This window comes from Scardinius erythrophthalmus, assembly GCF_964197995.2.
Source record: "Scardinius erythrophthalmus genome assembly, chromosome: 20".
NCBI lineage: Eukaryota > Metazoa > Chordata > Actinopteri > Cypriniformes > Leuciscidae > Scardinius > Scardinius erythrophthalmus.
In genome coordinates, this window is record NC_138240.1 from 13,170,939 (window position 1) to 13,188,321 (window position 17,383).

A 17,383-nucleotide genomic window follows, 5' to 3' on the forward strand; every position below is an offset into this window, starting at 1 on the left:
TTAAAAGGTTTCTTGAAGACATTAGTGGTCAGCTAATGTTCAAACTTCAAGGGTTCTCTGCTAAAACAGAGGCAGATTAAGCAGGCGTGTGTTTTTGCTAGTGCATTAGGAACGGTATGATGTCCGCCCTCTCCGTGACCCAGGCTTTGTGCTTCATCTGTGATTATTAGCTGGTATATCTGTGTTGGGCTGTTTGAGCTTCGATAAAAATGTGACCTTTATTGCTCATATTGAAGACAGCCGTCAGGCTTTCTCAGCTGATATGAGCACGCTGCCCGGATACACAGGGGCCAGAATATCAGGCTGCTGGGCTCTCCGTACAGATGGAGGGTAAGTTATTAAATGCACTGTTAAGTATTTAAAAGGTTAATTAAGCACTAAGTTTTGGGCACTCACTTGGATATAATCTGAACCGACGTATGCATTTAAAGAGTAAATCATTGTTAAGAGTGCAGAAGCTGCTTGTTTTCTCAAACCTTTTCACTGAAAACATTTGATTATTTTATCTTGTTTATAGTCTAGATTTTGAGACTTTTTTTTTTTTTTTTTTAATTTCATACCCAATATAATTTTTCCCCCCAAGATGTTATATCTTTTGGCTAGTGACTAGTGGGCTGATTTAGTCATTCACTCAGGTTGATACAAAGTGTGAGAAAGACTAGTTGTGTATGACACTGACGTGATGGCGGAAATATGTCTTGGTTGCTGTTTTATAAATAAGTTTACATAGATTTTATATGACTGAAAGCTTGTATGTTTCAGTTAATCATCAATATTGGGACATATTGAACAACAAGATAGTTTATACATTCATTCACACATGCACCTACCAGCATTATTTTTATATTATTTATACAGTGTGTGCATAATTATTAGGCAAGTCGATATTCTGATCATATTTTTTTTTACAAGCACTTTTACCAATTCCAAACCACATAAATCCTTATAATTAATTCTGTATATAATCATTTATAAGTAATATGTAAGTTAACGTGGGCTGAAAGTAAAAAACGGCTTATATTCAGATTTGCATATTTATTAAGCAGGTTTTGTTTTACAGGAAAAATGGCCCAAAAAAGAGATTTAACTTGCACTGAAAAGTCAACATTTATTAAATGCCTGTGAGAAGGATGCAACACCAAAGAAATTGCAAAATTAAGGCATGGACAAGAACATTTGGACAATTGGACAAGGACATTTCCCGTTTTCCTTTAAGTTTTTTATCTAATATTTATATTTTATTTTATTTCACCCTCATTTCAGTTAACGGATAATATTTATAATGGTTTTAGTTTTAGTTAACAATAACAACAATGATGCCCACATACTCACTCCAAGTTTGTTTTGTAAGGCATTAGAGATGAATTGTTTTTGTCATTTATATCCTATAGAAATTAACCAAGTTATAAAATATGTCTTCATTAAATAATAAACATCTTGATTTTAGGCAAAAAATAACACTGAAGAATTACTTGGTTTCTTACATGTCAGATTTTGTTAAAAGCAACAACTTTTATTTAGTTATGTGGTACATGCTTTGTTGTTGAGGGGACAGAATAAAAAAATATATTTATTTTGTATAAACAATTTTTGTAGACTCAAATAAAAGGGTAAGGTTGTAGTTTATGTGTCACTAGGAGCAGCAAAAAGAATGGTACTAACTGGTCCCAACTAACTTTCCCAAACACTCTTCCTGTATCCCATTGGTTGGACATAGAGATTGCCCCGCCCCAACCTCACCCCATTGGTTGAGCTGCTGTTGCTGTGCTGGTTGGTCAGACAGAGCAATGGAACCACAGAGAAACAGTGTTCACATTTTTTTAAAGAAATAAATCAATAAATGTCTTACTGTATAGTTGTTTCTGCATGTTGAATGTATTTTATAATAGAATAATTCTCTTTTTTTGGTCTAGTGGGAGTGGTGAAGATTCTCTGGACAGGCTCCTCCCCACGGTCAGCACTTCTCGCAGGAAGAGCAGCACTCTGGGTAAAACAGAACCTCCACTGCTTCGCACCGGCACTCGTACCATCTACACAGCCGGCAGACCGCCCTGGTACAACGAACATGGAGCCCAGTTTAAAGAGGCCTTTGTCATTGGTACGAGTAGATGGAAACAAGAGTGAACAGAAACTTGACTTCTTTATGATCGTTTAAATAGAGATAGCCTTTCAATATTGGCTCAGCTTGTTCCCTATTAGGTTTTCTTGAAGATTTGAACTTATACTAAATCTGAACATCTAAATAAGTAATAATGTTGTTACAGGTCTGTGTGGAGGCAGTGCCTCTGGAAAAACTACTGTAGCCAATAAAATCATTGAAGCACTGGACGTTCCTTGGGTTGTTTTACTATCTATGGACTCATTTTATAAGGTGAGGTGTTTGTGAGAAAGAAGTTTGGTCGTCTGTGTGTGTTTGTTTGACTGTGAGATCTGAATGAGCAATTGGTCCACCATGTAAAGTTAATCTGGTAATTCAAGTGCTTCTGAAAGTCTCTGTAATCCCTCTCCTTCCTCCTTTATCTCTGTGTGAATCCATTTGTTCCAACACATGACCACACAAACACACTGCAGTCTAATGACTGACACTCTAGTCTAAACAGTTCAGCCAGTCACATTTGATTTGCACATATATAAAATCAAAATGGCCGCTGTGGAGATTTGTTTGTTCATTGTTCAGCAAGGCTGTATGGATCCACTTCTTTTTAATGAAGTTTTCTGTCATATGAAAATTCTGTCATAATTTACTTAAGATTATCTAAAAGCTGTCTCTTAATTCTTTCCCCACCAATGATGGAAACTTCCCCCATTTATGAGACAACTCAGGAAATTACATATCTTCTGAAAGAGAACTGAATCTCCTGATCAAAAGACTTGTGAAGAAGCAGAAACAAGCGAAAGCATATGTAAAATAAAGTGATTATCAACATTAAACAGCATATAAATCAAAACTGCCTAATGTTAAATGAAATGTCGACCAAAGACAGGCTATAGGACTGTGCAATCGAGTTGATGGACTCGATCTACTCCATCTATGTTTTGATCACTGAGCAAATAGTCTTTAGATTTTTTTTTTTTCGTGTTTTTCTCAGCTTTTTGCTCAAAATGTTGCTTTTTTTAATGAAACTTAGCCACATTCAACTGTTGATAAAAAAAGAATGCATTAAGCTAGAATTAAAGTTTTCTTTTTTTCTTTTTAAAGCAGAGGCTCTGTTCCTTCTCTTGATATATTGCATGTTCAGATATTCATACAAAAAATATTCTGGGGACATGAAAATTTTGTGATAAAAAAAAATGCTAGCAGTGGCTGGCAACTTTAAAAATAAAAAAATAAAAAATGCTGGCAGGGAAAGAGTTAAGAGTCAATTGTTCGGGAATCGGACTTCATTGGCCACACCGTATGTTTTTGAGTCACCATGTTCTGAATTCTGACTTTATTGACTAAAATATATTGACTTTGTTCAGGAATTAGGCTACACTGGTGATGCTGTATGTTTTTTTAAATTCATTTTTGTGTTCCTTATGAAAAAACAACAACAATATAAGGGTTTGACATGAATGACAGAATTTTCATATTTGGGCAAACTAATCTAAACTTTTAAAAATTTTATGTAACCCTTAACATCTGCTTTCACACATGCTACCAACAGCTGGCCCAGATGCCATGGTTTATGTGATTAAAATATGAATATGTTAAAGCACATATGGTGATAGGTCAGGATTGTGATCTTTCCTGTGTCCGTGGCGCCCCCACCAGTGATCAAACATGCAACCTTTATGTTACCCATCTGCAGGTCCTGTCTCGAGAGGAACAAGCTCTAGCAGCCAAGAACGACTATAACTTTGACCATCCGGGAGCTTTCGACTTTGAGCTGCTTGAGAGCACACTGCGGAAACTTAAACAGGGGAAAAGTGTAAAAATCCCAGTGTATGACTTCACTACACATGGACGTCAGAAAGACTGGGTGAGTGTGTGTGTGGCAGATGTTTCACATATTTTCCAGATGCCAAGGATACAGATACAGCAAAAGATTTCCATTGTTTGATGGTGTTTACATTTTCATCCCTCTTCCAGAAAAACGTCTATGGTGCCAGCGTCATTATCTTTGAAGGCATCTTGTCCTTTGCAGACAAAGAGCTCTTACAGGTATTGTGAATGTTTCAATTTCTGAATGTTTAAATGCTGATAAAATTCAAAGTAAAGTAAGTGATAACAATGTTTTTGTGATGAAGTAAGGAAGATGATGAGGGACCATTATCACAGATCCATCTTAAAGGGATAGTTCACTTACGTTTTAGCTTACCTCAAGGGCATCCAAGATGTAGGTGTCTTTTGTTCCGCAGTAGTTTCAATTTTGATATTTTTAGGTCAAACCGTTCTTGTCTTTCAGTCATATAATGCAGGTCTATGGTCACGGTCTCAAAGAGCATTCACAGAGTCCAAATTAAAACAATTCCCCGTCGTCCAAATTAAACAATTCCCCATCGTAAGTACACATTGATGGCCTAAGACATGAAACGAGCGGTTTGTGTGAGAAAACGAACAGTATTTATATCGTTTAACCCCTTGTAACACAGCCACGTCCAAGTGATCTGAGGGCGCGCGCGCTTCCTGGTGTGTGACGTGTGCGCAGACTGGTGCATAGATATATACACTAGATGTTGCCTTGGCTACGGCAGTTCATTGGAACGAATGTCTTTAAGGCGACATCTAGTGTATATTTCTATGCACCAGTCTGCGTACATGTCACACACCAGGATGCGCGCGCGCCCTCAGATCACTTGGACGTGGCTGTGTATAAGAGGTAAAAACTATATAAATACTGTTCGTTTTCTCACACAAACCGCTCGTTTCGTGTCTTAGGCCACCAATGTGTACTTACGATGGGGAATTGTTTAATTTGGACGACGGGGAATTGTTTTAATTTGGACTCTGTGCATGCTCTTTGAGACAGTGACCATAGACCTGCATTATATGACTGACAGACAAGAACGGTTTGACCTAAAAATATCAAAATTGAAACTACTGCGGAAAAAAAGACACCTACATCTTGGATGCCCTTGAGGTAAGCTAAAACATACCAAAATTTTATTTCAAAGTGAACTATCCCTTTAAATAGCCATGACATTTGAACTTTTGTCTTTTGTGGCTTTTAGTATAAGCCTAAAAGCTTACAAAATTAACATTTTGCATGTATAAGCATTTCAAAAGTTTTTTCAGGGAATATTGATTACTAAATATATGATGACTCAATCTTGCTCTGAGTGAAAATATCTCTTTCATTTTATCCTACAACTGAAAACTTATATCTTCAGGCAGCTTATGTTTTTTTTTTTTTTTTTTGCAGCTGATGGACATGAAGATTTTTGTAGATACAGATTCTGATATTCGGCTGGTACGGCGGCTGAGGAGGGACATCACAGAGAGAGGACGTGACATTGAGGGAGTGATTAAACAATACAATAAGTTTGTAAAACCAGCCTTTGAGCAGTACATAGAACCCACCATGCGACTTGCAGACATTGTAGTGCCACGTGGTGAGTTCAATATTTATTTCCTGCAGTGTATAATTGCAGTCATCATTGCCTTTTGAATACAGACGTTACAATTATTCACTTTTCTCCTGCAAACACAGGTGGGGGTAACATGGTGGCCATTGACCTGATCGTTCAGCATGTTCACAGCCAGCTAGAAGAGGTGAGTAAAAAGGGGCATTGTGGGAAAATGTGTCCTGTGAAGTAATCTTATCCATTGTTCCAGCCAAAGAGGGTAGTCTACCCTAGACAAGACATGTTAAACGAAAAAGAAAAAGAAAACACTTTTTAACAACTAAGTGTTTATCATGTAAAACTGACATGTTTTAGTGTAGCTGTGCAGGTTTTTTTTCCAATATCATCTCAAAATCTGAGGGGGCATTTTCCATGTTAAGGGACTTGAGAGCTTTTTCAGCTTCCTTCACATTTCCACACACTACACGCAGAAACAGCGCCCTCTGTCCGTGAAAAGAAGTTCTGCAACTTCTATTTTTTGGATTTTATAAAGTTAGGGACAATGAAGTAAACAGTCACAAAGAAGTACTTATTTAAGACAGAAAATTTGTCTCAAACTCTCAGCCTTTCTTTTTCACTGTTTTTCACTGATCTTTCATCTCTGTTCTGTTGCATGCATTCTCTCGGCAGCGTGAGATTAGTGTCAGGTAGAGAAGCTGTTTAATTATGCTTTTTACTCTTTTATATACATGGACTATAGTCCGTGTGTGTGTGTGTGTGTGAACATGCAAACGACCCACAATAGCTCATTTAGTGTTGCAATCATTGTTAGAAATGTTATGTTGAGGTGTACAAATGGCATCTTTTTATCTGTGAGAGATCTATTCATATCTCTTCTCTTTCATATGCACACGCACACACAGGGCGCTCCTGGCCACGGCCCACCAGTCCCAGCCTCTCCCTCAGACTCTCAGCGTGTTGGAAAGCACGCCACAGGTCCGAGGTCTCCACACCATCATCAGGTGAGTGTCATATGAATCACATCAAAAGATTAGCCTACTTTAAGAAGTTGATGCTTGTTGTTGAAATGTGTTTTTGATATCCATTCATCTGATGCGGGTGCCATTCAGAATTCCTCACTTGTGTGAATCAGGATAATGACTCACTGGCCTGCATCACCCTTTTCTCTGCGTCTTTTATGCACACCTCCTCAATTTTTCTGTTTGTTTTTTTAGGAACAAAGACACCAGCCGTGACGAGTTCATCTTCTACTCAAAGAGACTGATGCGGCTGCTGATTGAACACGCGCTCTCTTTCTTACCCTCCAAGGTGTGTGGGTGTTTTTCTGTGTGTGTGATATTGTTGTGCGATCAAAGCTGAATCTACTGTGATTTAAAGTATACCTAGTGCTCAATTAAAAATGTGAGTTACATGACCTGTTACATGACAGTTAATTCATCAGATTAATTGCTTATAACCACACATATGTAAATAAAAATGTATATTTATATGCCAATTGAATTTGAATTGAATTTGAACCTTCAACTGAACTAACTTTATTGACTAAGTATGCCAAACAAACAAGGAATTTGTCACCGGTATAAATTATCCCACACATATATGCAATGTATTGTGATATGTAATAATATTGTACTAGAGTTAATTCAAATAAAATTAATATCAATTAGTCACACATACATCAATAAAATATATGAATAAAATAAGCTAGTTAATCAATCAAATGAATCACAATTAATCACACATGTCAATAAAATTTTATTTGAATTAATTACATGATATGCCAGTTAATTAATCAAGTTAATCGGCAATAATCACACATATACATCAATAAAACATTTGATTGAATTAAAGACATTATATGCCAGCTAATTAATCGGCAAGACTAATCTTATTATTTTTCATTATTTTTAGTTAATCTCAATTAATTTAGTCCCAATTATACTTTTTTTATAAATAATAACCTATAAATATATGGTTTATCAATAATATTAATGTTATATATGACATTAACCACCTTAATATAAATATTTTGCTTATGTTTCTCTTTCGCTGACCTGTTGTCACCCCTCGTAATGAATGCAGAGCAAAAAAAAAATCTTCTCAGCTGTAAAATGTGTGTCATCACAAAAATATCTGTCCTTTTTACAGGCCTGTACCATCCAAACACCACAAGGTCAAGAGTATCAGGGGCGCAGATTTAGTGGGAAAGGGGTAAATTTGTGTGTCTGACATGTTCATTTTCAGTATTTGAACATTTCTTACTTGATTGGAATCATCTTGGTTTTTGTAGCAGCACATGTCTTCCTGTTTTCTAGATCACAGGTGTGTCCATTCTTCGGGCAGGTGAGACCATGGAGCCTGCGCTGAGAGCCGTGTGGAAAGATGTCCGTATCGGCAAGATTCTGATCCAGACTAATCTGGATTCAGGAGAACCAGAGGTAACACAGGACAATAACAGTTTTTCAACAGAATTTTCAATCAAACCGCTGCTGCTTCTGCTTTTAGAAAGAAAACAGATCTGCAGTTATTCTCTGTGATAATAGCATATTGGCTAAATATATTTGGCAAACGATCTTGTGCGTATCTGTGTTTGCACTCTGGAGAACATCAAAGGTTTCTATTTACAACATGTTTTTGCTAGCCTGACTTCGTCATACTCATATTCTAGTCAGAGAATATGGCTCAGAGGGGGGGTATGGCTACCGAGCCCACAGCCCTCTCCTCGGACAGCACGTCATATACGCATATCTGACTTATTTGTGTGAACTCGTGAAATCTCATATACGCATATATTCTATATGACTTATTTGTAAGTGTGAACTCGTGAAATCTCAATTCTCCAGCTGCAGTCGTCTTTGTTGTAAACTAATTCAACCCAACCGCTCTTTGATGACGTGGGTGATTACGTAACCGCAGATCATCTGTCCATCATCGATTAAAGCCCGCCCTGGCAATTTGATTGGCTCTGCCTTTTGGGAGCCGGGCATAAATACTCCTCAACGGATCGAGTCCAGACTGAACTTCTCGACCAAAAAATGTTGTGGGCGGGGTTCGGGCTGGCACCCAGGCTATGTTTTTGCAGCATTGAGCAATGTAGCCAATCACAAACATATCTGTTGATTTCTTGAACGCAATGGCCAATCAGAGGTGTTTAAGTTAGCATTGAACAAAAACTCTGGTGAGTGGATTCTGAGTTCTGCACGCTCGCAAATCCTCTCTTTATAACAAACAGTTATGTAAATTAGAGATTCATTGTGCAGTCAGCTTCATTGATTATAACGGAACTTTGTGAGATCGCAATGAACTAAGATGAGTGACAGCTTTTCAGTGGATAAAAAAAGGAAACCCTCTTTCCGTGCTTTCTGCCATACCAAATCCCGCATACAGTATGCTTGCTTTTTTTCATTTAAAGCTACACTGTGTAGGATTTTCTCCCATCTAGCGGTGAAATTGTTTATGACTACCAACTGAACATTACTTTCTAGCCCCTCCCATTCCGAGGGCGTTTTAACTCCTACGGTGGCCGTATTATTTCAAATCTGCCGGCAGTCGCGAGTAATCTCCCCCTCGCATTCGTCACGGTGCCACTGACTGTCAAAACGCGAAAGGCGAAGCTTGAATTTCCAGGTATGTCCCTCTTTGGCACATGTATTTTCAAGATGGAGGCGCAACATGGCTGCCGCCATTCGAGCGGCTCGCTCGTATGTATTCTAAATGGCAGATTCTACGCTTACGAGAATACTTGATTAGTTGGTAGAAGTAATTACACATTAATGAGCACATATCATTTTGAAAGAACAAAGTGTTTTTGCTAAGAATCAACTTAAAAAATTACACAGTGTAGCTTTAATAATAAAATAGTTTATAGGAGCATTTATGCTGTGATGTGTAGGTTGTGCGGCAACACTTGAATCTATTTCATGTAAATCTATTTAAGTGCATCTCCTTAGCCGTACCTAGGAGTTGGTTCACCCTGCTTCTATGGTGAGCTGGCGTCAATCGCATGAGCTCTGGCGCTAAAAACAGAGAATTGAGTTATCAATTTTGCTGTTATAGCTTCTGATAGAAATATAAAATTAATAAAGAGATGTGTAAATGACTAGGTGAATAGCAGAGAACAGTATGGTCATTCTGGTCAACAATAACAACTAGAGAGTGTATTTGTGTGTCAGTGTATGTGCACGATATTGGGTGATGTGATGTGGTTGTATTATGTATGCATGTATGTATGTTGTGTGATTTGAGAATAGGGGAGAGCATATACACTGGTCAAATTCAGGGTGACGTCTCATATTTTTAAACGTTTAAAGATTATCGTGCCCGTAAGGTACTCTGCTCGGCTTGTAATGCTTCTCACATGATACGAGCCACAAACATAAGAGCATTGACGATTGACATGAAAAAATAATCGCCTGGGAGCTCATACGACAACAAAAATCATACCGTCTACGCCCGGATTTAGTCTGACTATATATATATTAAATATGCCTTTTACTAAATACTTTTACTAAATGCCTAAATACTTTTTTTTCCTGGACACAGATTATGCCTGGCATTTCACCATGCTTTTTTGTTTATATTTGTGGCCTTGTCTCTGTTATTTTCTCAGCTCTCCACAAACCCTGTTTGTCCATTTTGCCTGTTGGTCTCTGTCTCCGTGGTAACAGAGATCTCCTGACTGCTCAGTTTCATTCTTTTTGGTGGCTGTGGTTCCCTCTTTTTCACTTCGTTTCCGTGGTAACTATGACTCCCTCCCCTTCCATTTAGCTGCACTACCTGCGACTGCCCAGAGACATCAGTGAGGACCATGTGATTTTGATGGATAGCACCGTTTCTACTGGAGCGGCAGCCATGATGGCAGTGAGGGTGTTGCTGGTATGTTGCTTGTAGACCTCATTCCTTCCGAAATGTACAAACAAAAAGTGCAAACCCTGCAAGGCAGTATAATTTAGACACGTTTACACAAAGTAAAGTAATTAGGGGCCAGAACACATTGTTAGAATGTTTTCATTTGTTGAATGTGTGTGTATGTGTATATACAGGACCATGATGTCCAGGAAGACAAGATTGTGTTGGTGTCTCTGCTGATGGCGGAGTTGGGAGTTTCCTCAGTGGCTTACGCCTTCCCTCGTGTCAAAATCATCACCACTGCTGTGGACAAGAGCCTAGATGACCTTCTTCATCTCATCCCAGGGATAGGTGAGTGATCCTAACAGATACACTACCTTTCAAAAGTTTTGGGTCAGTAAGATTTTTTTTTTTCTTAAAAAAAGACTTTTATTCAGTAAGGATGCAATTGATCAAAAGTGGCAGTGAAGATATTTATAAATTATAAAAAGAAAGATTTCTATTTTAAATAAACTTTTTTATTTTTTTTTATTTCTATTCATCAAAGAATCTTGAAAAAAAGCATCACTGTTTCTACAAAATTATTAAGCAGCACAACTGTTTTCAACATAGATAAAAAATAAGAAATGTTTCTTTAGCAGCAAATCATCATATAAGAATGATTTCTGAAGTAGTGATGCTAAAAATTCAGCTTTAACATCACAGAAATAAATTATATTTCAAAATGTATTAAAACAGAATACGGTTATTTTTAATTGTACAAATATTTTACAATATCACTGTTTTTACTGGCAATGAAAAATACATCTAAAGCTTTTATTAATATTAATGTTAATTTCAGCATTTACTAATACATTATTAAACATTTTAAATGATTTAATGGACATGAGCCAACATGAACTAACAGTAAACAGTTCATTTGTTATTAACTGATGTTAACAAAGACTTATAAATACAGTAACAAATGTGTTGTTCATTGTTAGTTATTGTTAATGCATTAACTAATGTTAATTAATGGGACCTTATTGTAATGTTACCAAAAATTCTGACCAACCCCAAATCTTTGAATGGTAGTGTATAAGTATAAGAAGAAGAAAAAACTACACTCTGTACTAAAATCTTGTATTTGCTGTCCTTAAAGGAGACTTTGGTGACCGTTACTTTGGGACAGATGGGTCTTCATCGTGGATTGATGAAGAACAGCAAGAACCACATAGCTGCTCTTCAGAGGTTTGACATTTTGTTGTGACGAGTGAGCATCAACACTTACTGTAATTTCATAAAGCCAGCCAGGAACAAAAATAGTTTTACCTAGCACACTTATGAGGCACAGTGTTTTGTAGCACTTTATTTTAAAACCGTATGTTCATGATGTGATCTAAAACAATAAAATGTATTTTATCAATAAACAAACACATATGTTAGTTTTGATCTTATTCTAGCTCCTCAAACACTATCACAAAAGTTCAAAATGGTCACTTTTTTACATTTCTAAGCATTAGTTTGTACATGTGTAAATGTACAAATATAAGAATGGCTGGACACTTGGCTGTTACATGTTTTCAAGCACTTGATAATGTTTCAGTCCTTTACATGCATTATATATTTTCCTCAAATCTTCTATTTTACAATTGCTAGAGAAATTTCATCATTCTTCAGACAGCTCAGAGGGAGTTTTCTGGGAGCAAGTAAGAGCTGTAAGAGCCAAACTTTATTTATTTACCGTACATGTGTATCTACAGCCTTAACACCAGGGGGCAGTACTTCATTCCTCCTGTCTCATTGTTCTTTTGCAGGTTTAATAAGGGCATTGAAACCCCAACGATAAAACTAAAATGCATTTAGGAAAAATATGTTGTTCACTCAAGAATTTAGAGACAATCAAACCAAACTGTTATTACAATCTTAATAAAAGACCAGAAGAAGACACTGACCTAGCCATGACCCTAGTAGTTAAACAGAATAGTGAGAAGATTAAGCTCAAGGTGTTTTTGTTGTGGAACTATAAGCCTTGAGAGTAAACAACAGCACACTTACTCAGCTCAAGAACCTGTTAAAGGTAGGGTAGGCAATTTCAGAGTGAATAGCAATAACAAGCTAGCTTTGAAAGCATTAGATCCCACCATACCATCAGAGCGCTCCTCCAAAACACATGAACACGCAGGTCGCACACAGCCCGAGCAGATTCAGCAAAGTGTCATAAGAAATGGCATTAAATTACCCCATTTCTCAAAGGGTTCATTTCGGCGTTGATAGTGTTGACATAGAAACGCAAAAAAGTCTGAGGAAGTGAACCTCTCAGAGTAGAACAGTAGAACTTGTAGAACAGAGTCTTGCCATCTCTTAATTACGGTAGTTATTGGGTGAACGCTGCATAAGCTTGTTGTTTTGGTTCAGAAGGAACTGTAAATGGTAGCTGCTGTTTGTTCCAGCTCTCGGTGACTGTGTGTCTGTATAGCCTCATCATGGAACACACTGATGACGTGTGATGTCTGTGCAAGCAGGGTGTGCGGAGGAATGCAAATACAGCATCCTATTATTGCATTAGGACCGAATGCAATGATTGGACGAACATTTTTTGGTCCTGAGACTTCCACAGATTCACATTCTTTTTATAAGTAGACCACTTCTATGATTGATTGCTATCAGGACGTGAAGAGAGTTTCAACCAATATAACAAAAAGTGTTTATGAAAAACATTGCCTACCCTACCTTTAAGAGCTCTGGGCGAAGGGGTCTTCATTGAGAGGAACCGAACAAGAGCTCTATTGAGATGGAATAATTAACAGTCAAGTAAAAGTAGGGTATAGAAATAAGACCATAAGAGAGAACTTGAAGATGAATTTGTAGGTAGGAAAAAGCCATAGAAGGTTTTAAAAGATGTGACATCTGTTTCAGCAAAATGGAGGAAACTTGCATTAACAAGTCTTTTCTAAGATCATACTTTTAACGAATTAGGTAACTGGAAACAAAGGGCATCTATCTAAGAATCCAGGACCAGCAGATATATTTGGCTAAAATTAACCAGACATCATCAATCTCTTCAGCACTTCACAAATATGACCTATTTGACTCGATGGGAGCTACTTTTTTCTTTTAAAGGCCAGAATCTGACCATCTGCATTTAGGGCAAAAAATCAGCAGCAGGGAAACCTGACAAATGTCTTAAAATAAAACATCTAAACAATGGCTGCAGCCGAAATTGCATATTTCCCTATTATATAGTCGGCAAAAAGCAGTATGTGACTAAATAAGTGTGTCTGAATTCACAGCACTCATAAAAGAGGGGGCAAAAAGTCCCAGTATGACCTACTACTTGCAGCGAGATTCTGAAGTGTGTATACAATGGACACTTTACAATCCCATGAGGCCACGGGAGAGGATTTGTGATGGGCAGTGAAGCGACGTAACTGACGCTGGTTGGTCACATGATAATGACATCATAGAGAGTGTAGTATGTCCATTCATACTACTCACATTCATACTATATAGAACATACATACAAAATAAGTACTTACTCAAGAGAGTATGCGATTTCGGATGCAGCCCATGTCTCGAGGTGTTGAATTAAGTGGTGTTGTGGCTGCATACAACCCTACGGTGTGCATACATTTTCAATTATTCAACAGCACTTCTTCAATTATTCCTTGCACACACACACACGTTTAAATATCTAGCATAATATTAATGAAAATGCTCTTTTCTCATTAACATTTAGAAATTTCACAAAAATAGCAGTACAATATATGAGAAAAGAACCTAAAGTACCATTCCCGGAATAATTCAAAGGAGGTGGATTCATATCAAAGGCACTGTACAGTGCTGACATACATTGTATAGAAACCTAGATGACAGAGACTGTGTTGAAGCCACTCTTTACTCCAACATGCAACAATATTTTCAGGGCTTCTGAGCCAGGCTTTTTACCAGTGTTGCTGTACTCTAAAATGTGGGTGACATCTTGACTTAGCAGAGCTCCTCATACATGCTGGATTTGCCTAGACAACAAACTGGTCTGCGACTGCAGCCTCAAGGTTAACCTGTTACTATGGAAACAAGTCAGCCAATAAAAAAACAGCAGACGGTTGCTATGTTGACTGCACCCTTTTTGTTTTAAGGATGACCTATTTTTTTTTTCCAGAGCAAGTCAGATGCAAGCTTGTGACACACAAACACGCGCAGGGACACAGTAAGAGAGGTAGGGAAACGGGTTACACTTTTACAAACACAAGTTCATATGGTCTAGTAGAGGATTTGAATGAAATAAAAGAGAGAAAAATCCCTGTGACCTCCTCCATCTGTTTTTAATGTAATCTTACTGTGAAATGCGATGAGATTTTGTCTCAATGGAGGGGAATTCTTAAATACCATACCATGACAGTGAGGCAGTTGTCATAGGAACAGCATGTACCATAGTGAAAGGCTGATGTGACTGCAGCTTCAATGGCTAATTAGGGTTAACAAAGAACTCTAATGCAATTCCTCATCTACCTGAGTGTATAAACTAATCAAAGCCAGTTTAATCAGAGCTTAATCACATCCAGATTTAGAATGAGAAATGTCCTCTGGAATATTTGCTGAACCCTTTAGCATTGATGCCTACAGACATCACAGAATGCAAATCTAACACAGGCGCACATCTGGTTCTTTTGTAAGTCAGTAAGTTGGAGGAGCAAGACTTATGCTTATTAACATCTTCAATGTTTTTGTTGCTGTTAAAACCCCTAGTTGTTTTTAAATAACTTAAACCCAACTTAAATTTTTTGTTTTTTTGTTTGTTAATGCATCTACACTCACCTAAAGGATTATTAGGAACACCATACTAATACTGTGTTTGACCCCCTTTCGCCTTCAGAACTGCCTTAATTCTATGTGGCATTGATTCAACAAGGTGCTGAAAGCATTCTTTAGAAATGTTGGCCCATATTGATAGGATAGCATCTTGCAGTTGATGGAGATTTGTGGGATGCACATCCAGGGCACAAAGCTCCCGTTCCACCACATCCCAAAGATGCTCTATTGGGTTGAGATCTGGTGACCGTGGGGGCCATTTTAGTACAGTGAACTCATTGTCATGTCCAAGAAACCAATTTGAAATGATTCAAGCTTTGTGACATGGTGCATTATCCTGCTGGAAGTAGCCTTCAGAGGATGGGTACATGGTGGTCATAAAGGGATGGACATGGTCAGAAACAATGCTCAGGTAGGCCGTGGCATTTAAACGATGCCCAATTGGCACTAAGGGGCCTAAAGTGTGCCAAGAAAACATCCCCCACACCATTACACCCCCACCACCAGCCTGCACAGTGGTAACAAGGCATGATGGATCCATGTTCTCATTCTGTTTATGCCAAATTCTGACTCTACCATCTGAATGTCTCAACAGAAATCGAGACTCATCAGACCAGGCAACATTTTTCCAGTCTTCAACTGGTACCCTCTTTTTCCTATTTGTAGTGGAGATGAGTGGTACCTGGTGGGGTCTTCTGCTGTTGTAGCCCATCCGCCTCAAGGTTGTGTGTGTTGTGGCTTCACAAATGCTTTGCTGCATACCTCGGTTGTAACGAATGGTTATTTCAGTCAAAGTTGCTCTTCTATCAGCTCGAATCATTCGGCCCATTCTCCTCTGACCTCTAGCATCAACAAGGCATTTTCGCCCACAGGACTGCCGCATACTGGATGTTTTTCCCTTTTCACACCATTCTTTGTAAACCCTAGAAATGGTTGTGCGTGAAAATCCCAGTAACTGAGCAGATTGTGAAATACTCAGACCGGCCCGTCTGGCACCAACAACCATGCCACGCTCAAAATTGCTTAAATCACCTTTCTTTCCCATTCTGACATTCAGTTTGGAGTTCAGGAGATTGTCTTGACCAGGACCACACCCCTAAATGCATTGAAGCAACTGCCATGTGATTGGTTGATTAGATATTTGCATTAATGAGAAATTGAACAGGTGTTCCTAATAATCCTTTAGGTGAGTGTATATAAGAACAGTCATATACGATTTCATATTTTACATCATGTTCCTCAACTTCGCAGGCCCATCTCTTCCTTAACTTTGGTTCTTGCAAATAAATATTGTGTATTCCACCCTTTACCATGTTTTATTACATTGTCCATTGTGACTCCACCAATGTGGAGCTATGTGTGTGCTAGTCGGCACACTTATAAGTATCAAATAACTATAGTTTGTGCTACAAATGTCTACAAAAAAAATGTTCCTGTATCTCAGCTCTTAGTTATATTGTCTCTTTCAAGAATGAATGACTTATTGGGAGAAAACACTATGTAAATGCTCTATGCTTTGTGTTTTTTTGAAGTGCTACTTTATTTAAAAAAGTATAAACTTGACCCGACATTTTTATGAATAGTCATTTTGATATAAAAACATTACAATCTTTTGCACATTAGTACTTAATTACACAGCTTTAATACACACCACCCTGTTGTTTGATAAGCAAACGCACAACATTAGCTGCCACACTAAACTCAACTGGTCTTTGAGATACACAATATAGCTAAAATGATGTGGAAAACAAAAAAAATCCCAAAGCACATAATCAAAACTCACAGAGATACTGCTGAGATAATTTTTCACCAGAGAAAAATCATTCCGAAAGGACAACCGGAAAGAAACAAATACTTTCAGGAACACCAAGAGCAAATTCCCTCCCCCTTTTCTGCATTTCTTCTGTTTGTAACATATTTACAACACTGCACCAACATTTGATAGCAACGAAGGCTTAGACAAGCGGTTTGATTATATTTGGTTGACCTGAGCCCCTTTCTGAGTGCTCCAGCTATTTGGGATAATTTAATCCAGATCACATTAGCATCAGATTCAAAGACACTGAGAGAGCGGCTATAGTCCACAGATCACAGATAGTTTGACATTGTCCACTGGTGAAGCTCGTCACTGTCTGGCCATAAAACCCCAAACCCCCCCTCCCATAGACCTACGGGGCAACATACACTAATTTTAAATCGCTTTGTCATTGTAACTTTTTTAAACTCCCATTATTTC

General features: G+C 37.9%; 1 protein-coding gene across 1 annotated transcript; it reads left to right on the forward strand.

Moving 5' to 3' along the window:
• Positions 1–208: 208 nt before the first annotated feature.
• Positions 209–11,592, forward strand: uckl1a (uridine-cytidine kinase 1-like 1a; the record flags this gene model as incomplete). Its single annotated transcript, XM_081348532.1, has 15 exons — positions 209–330; positions 1,914–2,098; positions 2,265–2,371; positions 3,792–3,962; positions 4,073–4,144; positions 5,346–5,535; positions 5,634–5,695; positions 6,178–6,194; positions 6,411–6,509; positions 6,723–6,816; positions 7,657–7,719; positions 7,824–7,946; positions 10,276–10,383; positions 10,551–10,707; positions 11,498–11,592. The coding sequence occupies exons 1-15, from the start codon at positions 263–265 to the stop codon at positions 11,590–11,592; spliced, it is 1,611 nt and encodes a 536-aa protein (XP_081204658.1). The 5' UTR covers positions 209–262.
• Between the last annotated feature and the right edge of the window lie 5,791 nt (positions 11,593–17,383).